At 47.1% G+C, this 11704-nt stretch overlaps 1 protein-coding gene across 1 annotated transcript in view; it reads left to right on the plus strand.

Moving 5' to 3' along the window:
* Positions 1–10247, plus strand: part of FNBP1 (formin binding protein 1) — a 165655-nt gene extending 155408 nt beyond the window's left edge. Inside the window, exons 15-18 of the mRNA XM_037728077.1 lie at positions 2673–2805; positions 5655–5776; positions 6105–6241; positions 9512–10247. Of these exons, the coding sequence (XP_037584005.1) occupies positions 2673–2805; positions 5655–5776; positions 6105–6241; positions 9512–9690 (571 nt within the window). The 3' untranslated portion in view covers positions 9691–10247. The remainder of the gene's footprint in view (positions 1–2672; positions 2806–5654; positions 5777–6104; positions 6242–9511) is intronic.
* Positions 10248–11704: the final 1457 nt, after the last annotated feature.

Genomic DNA, 11704 nt, shown 5'->3' on the forward strand with positions numbered 1-11704 from the left:
AAAAAAAAAAAAAAGGACATCATAAGGGTAGACACCATTTCACTTGGTTTGTAATGGTTATTATTTGTTAAATATATTTGTTAAATAAATGTTTATGTAAACATTTTTAAGGACATTTAACATTTACAACTGTATTTAAAAATTATTTATAAACATTATTTTTAAATGTTTATTTAAATATTTACTTATTTGACAAATACTTACTGCGCATCTATTATGTGCCGAGGATGGTCCTGACACTTGGGATACATCAGGTTAACCACGGAACTTGAGATCATGGAGCTTCCTCCAAGAGCTTCCATTCTAACAGCAGGAGACAGACAGTGAACAATAAACCTAATAATAATGAATGATGCATGCTGTGGGAAAGAAGGCAGGCAGGAAATGAGGAAGACAGGAAGGAAGAGAGGAAAGAAACTAGATAAAGCGGCTGGGAGTCCAAGTGGGTCTCAGGCTCAAAGGTGGAGGGTGGTGAGGACTTGTGGAAGCTCTCTTGCTATTTGTGTGCTTTGTTAAACTATTTCCCATGACTCAGAATGTATCTTTTGGTTTGTCTGTTGGCTTCCGATTGTATCGTATGACCTGGTTTGCATTTTCTTTTGCTGATACTCATCAAAGTTGGCTCCTTAGCCCTGGCAGTCATTTGCTCTAGACTTTTCTTTTCTTTTCTTTTTTTCTTTTTTTGAGATAGAGTTTCGCTCTTGTTACCCAGGCTGGAGTGCAATGGTGCGATCTCGGCTCACCACAACCTCCGCCTCCTGGGTTCAAGAGATTCTCCTGCCTCAGCCTCCTGAGTAGCTGGGACTACAGGCACGCGCCACCATGCCCAGCTAATGTTTTGTATTTTTAGCAGAGATGGGGTTTCACCATGTTGACCAGGATGGTCTCGATCTCTTGACCTCGTGATCCACCCGCCTCAGCCTCCCAAAGTGCTGGGATTACAGGCATGAGCCACCACGCGTGGCCTGCTCTAGACTTTTCATGACTCAAAGCCTTCCAAAGGTGCCCTGCCATGAGGGCCAAATGAGCAGAGCCCTTTGGTCTTAAACCCCAACACACCCGAACTTCTCTAGGGATGCCTGCCCACACTGCTGTGGGCTGCTTCAAAACAGGGTTTCTTTAAGGATGTGGGATCCACCGTGTGTAGCTTTAAGGCTCTGTCGCTTACCTGTCGTGGATTCTAGCTGTGGATTCAGTTTCTTTGAAATGGATGTGTGTTAACATTGCCAGAGCAATTAACTGCTTGTCAGGTGAGCATATTGCAGTCCGTGAGACTCAGGATGCCAGCGTAGCTTGGGTTTGCATGAAGAATGCACACGTGGAAATGTTTGTTTTATTGTTCGTTTGTATGTTTGTTTTTAAGACAGAGTCTCGCTCTGTCGCCCAGGCTGGAGTATAGTGGCACAATCTCAGTCCACTGCAACTTCCACCTCCTAGGTTCAAGCAATTCTCCCGCCTCAGCCTCCCAAGTAGCTGGAATTATGGGCACATGCCACCACACCCAGCTAATTTTTGTATTTTTGGTAGAGACAGGGTTTCACTATGTTGGAAATACTTGGGTTTTGAAGCCAGATTCGGTGGCTCATACCTGTAATCCCAGCACTTTGGGAGGCCAAGACCTGTGGATGGCTTGAGGCCAGGAGTTCAAGACCAACCTGGGCAACATGGCAAAACGCCTTCTCTACTAAAAATACAAAAATTACCCAGTCTCATAAACTGGTCTCAAAATAAGTAAATAAATAATTTTTTTTTTTTAATTCTTGGGTTTTGTTTGTTTTTCTTGTTGTTTGGGGCAAAGGGAAGGGCAGTATTAATATATGTTCCTCATTTATTGGGGACAATGAGGAGATACCATCCAGAGACGGGAACTAAAATTTAAAACTCAGGTTCTGTGTTTATAGCCCTTGAGAGCAGAATTCTTACAGAGAATTGCCAGAATGGAAGCTGGCCCAGTAGTCCCTTATAATGCATACTCTAATCTTCCCACATTTCCATTCATACCTTTTTTTTTTTTGAGATGGAGTCTCGCTCTGTCACCCAGGCTGGAATGCAGTGGCACAACCTTGGCTCACTTCAACCTCCACCTCCCAGGTTCAAGCGATTCTGCCTCAGCCTCCTGAGTAGCTGGGATTACAGGTACATGCCACCATGCCTGGCTAATTTTTTATATTTTTAGTAGAGATGGGGTTTCACCATGTTGGTGAGGATGGTCTTGATCTCTTGACCTCGTGATCTGCCCACCTCAGCCTCCCAAAGTGCTGAGATTACAGGCGTGAGCCACTGCACCCGGCCCTCATTTGCTTTTCAAAGTGGTAGAATATTGGCTGACAAAAGTAACACTGGCCTAGCGCAGTGGCTCATGCCTGTAATCCCAGCACTTTAGGTAAGCCAAGATGGGCATATCACCTGAGGTCAGGAGTTCGAGACCATCCTGGCCAACATGGCAAAACCCTGTCTCTACTAAAAATACAAAAATTAGCTGGGCGTGGTGTCACACTCCTATAATCCCAGCTACTCAGGAGGCTGAGGCAGGAGAACTGCTTGAACCCAGGAGGTGGAGGTTGCAGTGAGCCGAGATCGCACCACGTACTCCAGCCTGGTTGACAAGTGCAAAACTCCATCTAAAAAAAAAAGAGCAACCTTTACAGCGTTCTACTTGTTCTTCCTTTCAGAGATGCCATAACAAAAATGAAAGATGTCTACCTAAAGAATCCTCAGATGGGAGATCCAGCCAGTTTGGATCACAAATTAGCAGAAGTCAGCCAAAATATAGAGAAACTGCGACTAGAAACCCAGAAATTTGAGGTATGAAACTTCCATTGTCAAAAAGCTTTGCTGGAATAAAGAAGAAAAGATGTTCCTTGGTGTAGAATGGTGTGGGGCCCTGACAGTCCTCTCACTGGGGGAGACAGTGGGAATGGCGGTTTGTGTCATGAGTTACAGTCAAAGGAAAAATACACTGTTCGCTGTTGAACCTTCTGCTTCTCATCATAGCCTATGTTAATTGTGTCTGTAAAAACCGGCAGTGTTGGCTGGGTGCGGTGGCTCACACCTGTAATCCCAGCACTTCGGGAGGCCAAGGTGGGTGGATCACCTGAGGTTAGGAGTTTAAGACCAGCCTGGCCAATGTGGTGAAACCTCATCTCTATTAAAAATACAAAAAAATTAGCCAGACATGGTGGCACGTGCCCGTAGTCCCAGCTACTCGGGAGGCTGAGGCTGGAGAATCTTTTAAACCTGAGGGGTAGAGGTTGCAGTAAGTCGAGAATGCACCATTGCACTTCAGCCTGGGCGGCTGAGTGAGACTCCATCTAAAAAAAAAAAAACACACACAAAAACTGACAGTGTTTAATGTTTTATTTGTATACAGTGGGGGGTGTGGGGGTTGTTTGTTTTTTTTAATTTTGGAAACAGGGTCTTGCTCTCTTGCCCAGGCTGGAGAGCGGTGGCATGATGATAGCCCACTGCAGCCTTGATCTCCTTGGCTCAGCCTCTGAGGAGCTGGGCTTACAGGCACATGCCACCCTACCCGGCTAAGTTTTATTTGTTTTAGAGTCGGGGTCTTGCTCTGTTGCACAGACTGGTCTTGAACTCCTAGCCTTAAGCTGTGTTCCCACCTTGGTCTCCCAAAGTGCTGGGATTACAGACATGAGCCACCACACCTGGCCAGTATTTTTTTGTCGTTTTAGTTATTCTGCTACGTCTCATGGTAATAAATTGGGAGTATAGAGCAATCCATTATCCCAGTGAATCAAAAAAGCAATGAAAAAATTCACTGAAGTATGCAATTGTTCTTTATGCCCATTATGGAAAGGGTGTGTTTGTGAGAACCAGCAGGAAACACAAATGAGAAACAAGCAGGAAACATAAATCATAAAGGTTTGAGGGAGGGAGAGGAGCACTCAAAAGCTGTCAACAAAAGCCTCCTTAACCCACTCTCCACACCACACTGAAAGACTACAGAGCATGGGAAATACATCAGCAACCAATTCTACCAATGAGACTGGTAGACTGTTTCCAGCAATGAAAGGTCAGCTATGGCGTTTTTCATTCTTTTTTTTTTTTTTTTTTTTTNTTTTTTTTTTTTTGAGACGGAGTCTCGCTCTGTTGCCCAGGCTGGAGTGTAGTGGCATGAGCTTGGCTCACTGCAACTTTTATTTCCTGGGTTCAAGCAATTCTCCTGCCTCAGCCTCCCAAGTAGCTTGGACTACAGGACATTCTACCACACCTGGCTAATGTTTGTATTTTTAGTAGAGATGGGGTTCTACCATGTTGGCCAGGCTGGTCTCGAACTCCTGACCTCAGGTGATCCACCCACACTGGCCTCCCAAAGCGCTGAGATCACAGGCGTGAACCACCACACCCAGCCAACTTTTTTCATTCTTTTCAGAATCCATCAGTAATGTTCATTTGAGCTTTTAGAATTTAGAACTGTCCTTTTCTGTTTTTGTCTGTTTTTTGAAACAGAGTCTCACTTTGTCACCCAGGCTGGAGTGCAATGGTGCCATCTCAGCTCACTGCAACGATTCATCTCCTGAGTTCCAGTATTCTTGTGCCTCAGCCACCTGAGTAGCTGGGACTACAGGCTGGGCCACCATGCCCAGCTAATTTTTGTATTTTTATTAGAGACAGGGTTTCACCATGTTGACCAGGCTGGTCTTGAACCCTGACCTCGTGATCCGCCCACCTTAGCCTCCCAAAGTGCTGGGGTTATAGGCCTGAGCTACCGTGCCCAGGCTTCTGGTCATTTTTATTCCTTTGACTTCTTTATACTGTTTCAGATGTTGCTGAAGATTATTTTATCTACTTTAATTTTTAAGTACAAATTTCATTTCTATCAAAAAAAGTTAAAAAATGGGAAGTGTGGCTTTCAAACCAAGTCACTGCTTAAGCATGGCTGTACCCTCAGGTGTCACAGGGTGACCTCATGGTCAAGAAGGAACTAGGGCCGGGCATGGTGGCTCACGCCTGTAATCCTAGCATTTTGGGAGGCTGAGGCAGGCGGATCATGAGGTCAGGAGTTCGAGACCAGTCTGGCCAACATAGTGAAACCCTGTTTCTACTAAAAAAAAATACAAAAAATTAGCCAGGCGTGGTTGTGGGTGCCTGTAGTCCCAGCTACTTGGGAGGCTGAGACAGGAGAATCACATGAACCTGGGAGGCAGAGGTTGCAGTGAGCAGAGATTGCACCATTGCACTCAAGCCTGGGCAACAATGCGAGACTCCTTCTCAAGAAAAAAAAAAAAGGAGCTAGAAGTGGCTTATCCAAGATTGCACCACTGCTTAAAAGCCCAAGGGAATAACGCAGTCTGGTATGCTTTCTGCCCCGTCATGGGCAACCACATAAATATGAGTTTGCTTCTACGTCTCCAACTTCGAGTGAAATGGAAGCACCCGCCCTTGAGTACATTTAAACAGTCAAATGCAGAAAATGTGGCCATTCTGCCCTCGTGTGGACCTTGTCACATTGGGTTAGATGACCAAGAATAGCTCCTGAGTTTGGGACCTTAGGACGCTCTGGGCTGGCCCTCCGATGGCCTTTGGACCTTAGGATGCTCTGGGCTGGCCCTCCGATGGCCTTTGGGACCTTAGGACACTCTGGGCTGGCCCTCAGATGACCTTAGGTTGGAGTCTCTCATTGCTTGTGTCTCCAGGCCTGGCTGGCTGAGGTTGAAGGCCGGCTCCCAGCACGCAGTGAGCAGATGCGCCGGCAGAGCGGACTGTACGACAGCCAGAACACACCCACCGTCAACAACTGCGCCCAGGACCGCGAGAGGTACAGTATCTGCACAGCACCTGCCTCTGGCAAGGGAGCCTGCTGGCTTTGTATTTACATTTTTAAATTTCGGGACCTGGAAATAAGCATAAGGCACTTGTTCGATGCCAAAATGCCTGTGAAGGTGGACCTGTCACTTTCCCCATGACGCAGATTTATAATTCCACACAGGCTGGGTGATCTCAGTGTGCGGATGATTTACCATGGTCTCAGTGACAGCACTCAGTGAGGGGCAGGGGTCGCAAGTGCTTTGCAGTCGCAGGGACTCACTCTGAGTCCTCCCTGGGCCAGTCGCTTTAGTTGCGTTGTGTTTTCCTTTCTTGAGCAGCCCAGATGGCAGTTACACAGAGGAGCAGAGTCAGGAGAGTGAGGTGAAGGTGCTGGCCACGGATTTTGACGACGAATTTGATGATGAGGAGCCCCTCCCTGCCATAGGGACGTGCAAAGCTCTCTACACGTTTGAAGGTGACATTTCATGTCTGCTGGATTCCCCTGCCTTTTATAAACCATAATATCTGCGTCACTCTTCTTTCACTTTTCTTCCTTTTTTTCCCCCCCAGACAAGGTCTCACTCTCTTGCCCAGGCTGGAGTGCAGTGGCGCAGTCATGGCTCACTGCAGTCTTGACCTCCCGGGCTCAAGTGATCTTCCAGCCTCGCCCTCCTGAGTAGCTGGGACCATAGGCAAGCACCACCATGCCTGGCTAATTTTTGTATATTTCAGTAGAGACAAGATCTCACTATGTTGGCCAGGCTGCTATTGAACTCCTAGATTCAAGCAGTCCTCCCACCTCAGCCTCCCAAAATGTGGTGATTATAGGTGTGAGTCACTGTGCCTAGCCACACTGTTCTCTGTGACCAGAACGTTCTTTAAAAGTCTTCTAGATCTGGCCGGGCATAGTGGCTCACACCTGTAATCCTAGAACTTTGGGAGGCTGAGGGGGACACATCACTTGAGGCCAGGAGTTCAAGACCAGCTTCGCCAACATGGTGAAATCCCATCTCTACTAAAAAGACAAAAATTAGCTGGGCATGGTGGCACATGCCTGTAATCCCAGCTACTTGGGAGGCTCAGGCACGAGAATCACTTGAACCCGGGAGGCGGAGGTTGCAGTGAGCTGAGAGCACCACTGTACTCCAGTCCGGGTGACAGAGCAACAGCAGCCTTCCAGATCTTTCTCTACGATGCTTTTATCCTACTCATGGTATGATTATTATTTGGTTATGTAGTCTGACTTGTGGTTCGTATAACTTAACAGCTTCCAGAGAACTTCACTGCAGTGGATGATATGGAAGATGATGATTTCATCCATTCATTTAACATCTAGTATCTATAGAGCTCCTGTCTCGTGAAGGCCCATGAAGGAGTGGGGTGCAGGTGGTACGATATGGCACCTGTCCAGAGGGAAATCAGCCAGACACACTTAAGGAGCGGCCAGCGGCCGGGCGCGGCGGTGCACGCCTGTAATCCTAACACTTTGGGAGGCCGAGGCGGGCGGATCACGAAGTCAGGAGATCAACACCATCCTGGCCAACATGGTGAAACCCCATCTCTACCCAAAATACAAAAATCAGCTGGGCGCAGTGGCTCATGGCTGTGATCTTAACACTTTAGGAGGCCGAGGTGGATGGATCACAAGGTCAGGAGATCGAGACTATCCTGGCCAACAAGGTGAAGCCCCATCTCTGCTAAAAATACAAAAATTAGCTGGGCGTGGTGGCATGTGCCTGTAGTCCCAGCCACTTGTGAGGCTGAGGCAGGAGAATCGCTTGAACCAGGGAGTCAGAGGTTGCAGTGAGCCGAGATCGCGCCACTGCACTCCAGGCTGGGCGAGAGAACGAGACTTCGTCTCAAAAATAAACAAATAAATAAAAATTTTAAAAAATTAAAAGGAGCAGCAGCTTGCAGTGTTTGCCAGAGGAGGGATACAGAGGAATGGGGAGGACAGGGGAGAATGAGGTCATTTCCTTAAGGAAGTTTCAAGAACTTGCCATGCATGGGGGTGTGTGGCCAAGCATGGGTGTCTTGTTGCTGGAGCCTAGATGTCTTAAGTCCTCATAGTGAAATGTGGCCCTAAAAATTGGGAAGTCCCATTTGGGGCGAGGTTGGAGAAACGTCTGGATTTTATGTGGCAAACACTGAGGAGCTATTGAAGGTCCTTGAGCAGGATGTTGATGCGATGAGAGCTGTACCTTGGGGAAGTCGTTGTCAGAAGTGTAGGATCAATTAGAACACAGGAGGATGGTTAGAAAGATGAGCCTAGTGACCACCTGTGGTGGCTCACACGTGCAACCCCAGCAGTTTGGGAGGCTGAGGCAGGCGGATCACCTGAGATCAGGAGTTCGAGACCAGCCTGACCAACATGGTAAAACCCCATCTCTACTAAAAATAAAAAATTAGCTGGGCATGGTGGCATGTGGCTGTAATCCCAGCTACTTAGGAGGCTGAGGCAGGAGACTTGCTTGAACCCAGAAGGCAGAGGTTGCAGTGAGCCAAGATCATGCCATTGCACGCCAGCCTGGGCAGCAGAGCAGGACTCCGTCTCAAAAAAAAAAACAAGGGAGACGAAGATGGGTGGATTACCTAAGGTCAGGAGTTTGAGACCAACCTGGCCAATGTAGTGAAACCCTGACTCTACTAAAAATACAAAGGTTAGCTGGGCGTGGCGGCAGGTAGTCTCACCTATTTGGAAGGCTGAAGCAGGAGAATTGCTTGAACCGGGGAGGTGGAGGTTGCAGTGAGCCAAGATCGCACCATAGCATTCCAGGCTGGGTAACAAGAGCAAGACTCTGTCTCAAAAAAAAAGAGAGAGAAGCAGTTGGAGCCATGGAAGTACCTTTCCCCCAGGAAAGATCCAAGGGAAACGGAAGACTAGAGAAGAGGACCAAAGATTTCTCCTGGGGGAGATGCTTGCCATTTGGGGAGGTAGGAGAAAGAAGCCCTGGAGGACGTAGAGAGGTTCTTAGAGAGACAGAGGCAGGAACCTGCACATTTCTGTGTGGAACGAGAAAGTTTTGCAGCAGTGGATGAAGGGTCAGTGCATCTGACAGAGTCCCGCTCTGTTGCCAGGCTGGAGTACAGTGGCACAGTCTCGGCTCACTGCAACCTCCGCCTTCCAGGTTCAAGCAATTCCCCTGCTTCAACCTCCCAAGTAGCTGGGACTACAGGCGTGTGAGAACACGCCCGGCTAATTTTTCTTTTTTGTATTTTAGTTGAGACGGGGTTTCACCATGTTGGCCAGGATGGCCTCGATCTCCTGACCTCGTGATCCACCCACCTTGGCCTCCCAAAGTGCTGGGATTACAGGTGTGAACCACCGCGCCTGGCCTGGATTTCATCCTTGATGACACTTGTTTCATTGCAAAGGCCACAGTTTGCTTTTTTTTTTTTTTTTTTTTTTTTTTTTTTGAAACAGTCTTGCTCTGTCACCAGGCTGGAGCACAGTGGCACAATCTCACCTCACTGCAACCTCTGCCTCCAGGGTTCAAGCGATTCTTCGGCCTCAGCCTCCCAAGTAGCTGGAACTACAGGCATGCGCCACCACACCTGGCTAATTTTTGTATTTTTAGTAGAGACGGGGTTTCACCATGTTGGCCGGGACGGTCTCAATCTCCTGACCTCGTGATCCACCCACCTCGGCCTCCCAGTGTGCTGGGACTACAGGCGTGATGGCCACAGTTTGCTTTCTACCTGCATTTGCCAAGAAATCTAAAATGTCCCGATACTGCTTTTTCAGGTCAGAATGAAGGAACGATTTCCGTAGTTGAAGGGGAAACACTGTACGTCATAGAGGAAGACAAAGGCGACGGCTGGACCCGCATCCGGAGGAATGAAGATGAAGAGGGCTATGTCCCCACTTCCTATGTCGAAGTCTATTTGGACAAAAATGCCAAAGGTGCTAAGACTTATATTTAATATGATTAAAAAAAAAAAAAACTTAAAAAAAATGGAGTTGTTTCTCCCCACAACTGTGACTGTTACAGGCAGTTCTTCAAGAGACTGGCTGGCAAGCACCACAGTGCCGTGTTCCTGTAGTCTCACGGTGGACTTCAGGGCCCGGGCACCTGAATTGCCTTGTCTTGTTTGGGCTATGATCAAGTTTCACTTGCTGATGAAAATTATGTGGAAAGCTGCCACCTGCCAATTTACAACTGTGTCATTCGACATCTGATAAACATTTCTTCTTTTGGCCGCATCTGTAGATAAAAATAAGTTGCACTGTAGCTTCTAATTAATCTTTCTGAATTTAAAAGCCGGCACACATCCTGGAGGTGCAAAAGACTTCCCTTCTCTTGTTCATATCTAGTGTCCACCATACATTGAGCTACATTAGGAGACTACACATTATAAGTGAACAAATTGAACTGTGCTAGTTTGTTAAATGGTATACTCATTCACTTGGGAGGAAGTCACAAGTAAAGACCGTCTCCTCCTTCTTGACTAAAGCAGTAAATAAGATTCTTAGGTTGGCATCCAAAGTGTGTATTTTTACTTAAACATGGCCAGCGCCCTTGGTAGGATATCACGAGCAGCCTGTGAGGTCTGTATGATCCCAGACAACCAACTGAACGCTGGAAAAGTTTGGTGAATTGACCCGTTGATTTTTACATGGGATTACAGATTTTCCAAATGTCATCAAATTGGCTGTTTTTTTGGTATGTGTTTGTGTTTTTGTTGTTGTTTTGAGACAGGCTCTGGCTCTGTTGCCCAGGCTGGAGTGCAGTGGCAGGAACTCGGCTCACTGCAGCCTCCACCTCCTAGGTTCAAGCGATCCTCCTGCCTCAGCCTCCCAAGTAGCTGGGATTATAGGCGTCTGCCACCACATCCTACAGATTGTTGTATTTTTAGTAGAGACAGGGTTTCACTGTGTTGACCAGGCTGGTCTCAGACTCCTGACCTCAGGTGATCCGCCTGCTTCTGACTCCCAAAATGCTGGGATTACAGGCGTAAGCCGTTGTGCCTGGCCCCAGCTGACAGCTGGTCAGATGTGCTAGTGCTGTTTAGATGCGGTTATTAAAAGCGGGGTGTATCCACGCATCAGCTCCTTTTGGCTGTGATTTTCTCTCATCCTTGGTTCTGTTTCTGCTGCGCTCACGCTTGCCCAGGTGGGGCTATAAATAGAACGTGGTGTGGCAGCAAATGCTCTCCCCACAGACACGGGTCTCAGCATGGTGCTGCTCAAAGAGCTTGGGGGTTTGCTTTTGGCTTTTTTTGTTTTCAATCATTGGCAAAGTTTGGATTTACTGGAAATTATTTTAGAATGTCTGGCTCATTTTGTACAATTAACGGTAGCCAGAAAGAAATAAAATGTCTCACCACATCGAAAGGAATCTAGGCCACATGATAATTTGCATTTTTAAATTGGCACTGCTGTGGGAGGGTAGATAGTGAAACTGGTCACACGCCTAGATGGTTGCCAGGCATCTCCCTGTGCCCATTTTGAGAGTCTACCCCGAGATCATGGAGAACCCACGGCAAATGGGTCAGAATGAAGGTGTCAGGTTCAGATTCTCTTTTGAAAATTATTTCCTTGTGTCCCTCCTACTTTCAAGTAGGAAATTAGCCCCGGCCTCTACACTGTGGGTTCATTTGATCAGCTCAAGTCCATTTAAAGCTGATTTTCCAAGCAGTAGCCACACATTTGCTTGTGACTATGTTTCAAGATTCTCACAGCCAGTTAACCTGTACTTGGTGACAGCCTGATTTTTTTTTTAAACATACTTTTTATTTTGAAATAGTAACAAGATTCTCGGGAAGCTGCCAAGATAGGACAGAGAGGCCCTGGCACCCTTCACCCACCATCCCCCAATGGCTTCTTCTTACACAATTACAGCATGCTATCAGCCTGAGTGGTAAAATATATATTAACTTTGTAGTTCAAATTTTTTTTTTTTTTTTTTTTGAGACAGAGTCTCACTCTGTCTGTCGC

The sequence above is a fragment of the Cebus imitator genome, unplaced genomic scaffold (genome assembly GCF_001604975.1).
Source record: "Cebus imitator isolate Cc_AM_T3 unplaced genomic scaffold, Cebus_imitator-1.0 Scaffold254, whole genome shotgun sequence".
In the NCBI taxonomy this organism is placed as follows: Eukaryota; Metazoa; Chordata; class Mammalia; order Primates; family Cebidae; genus Cebus; species Cebus imitator.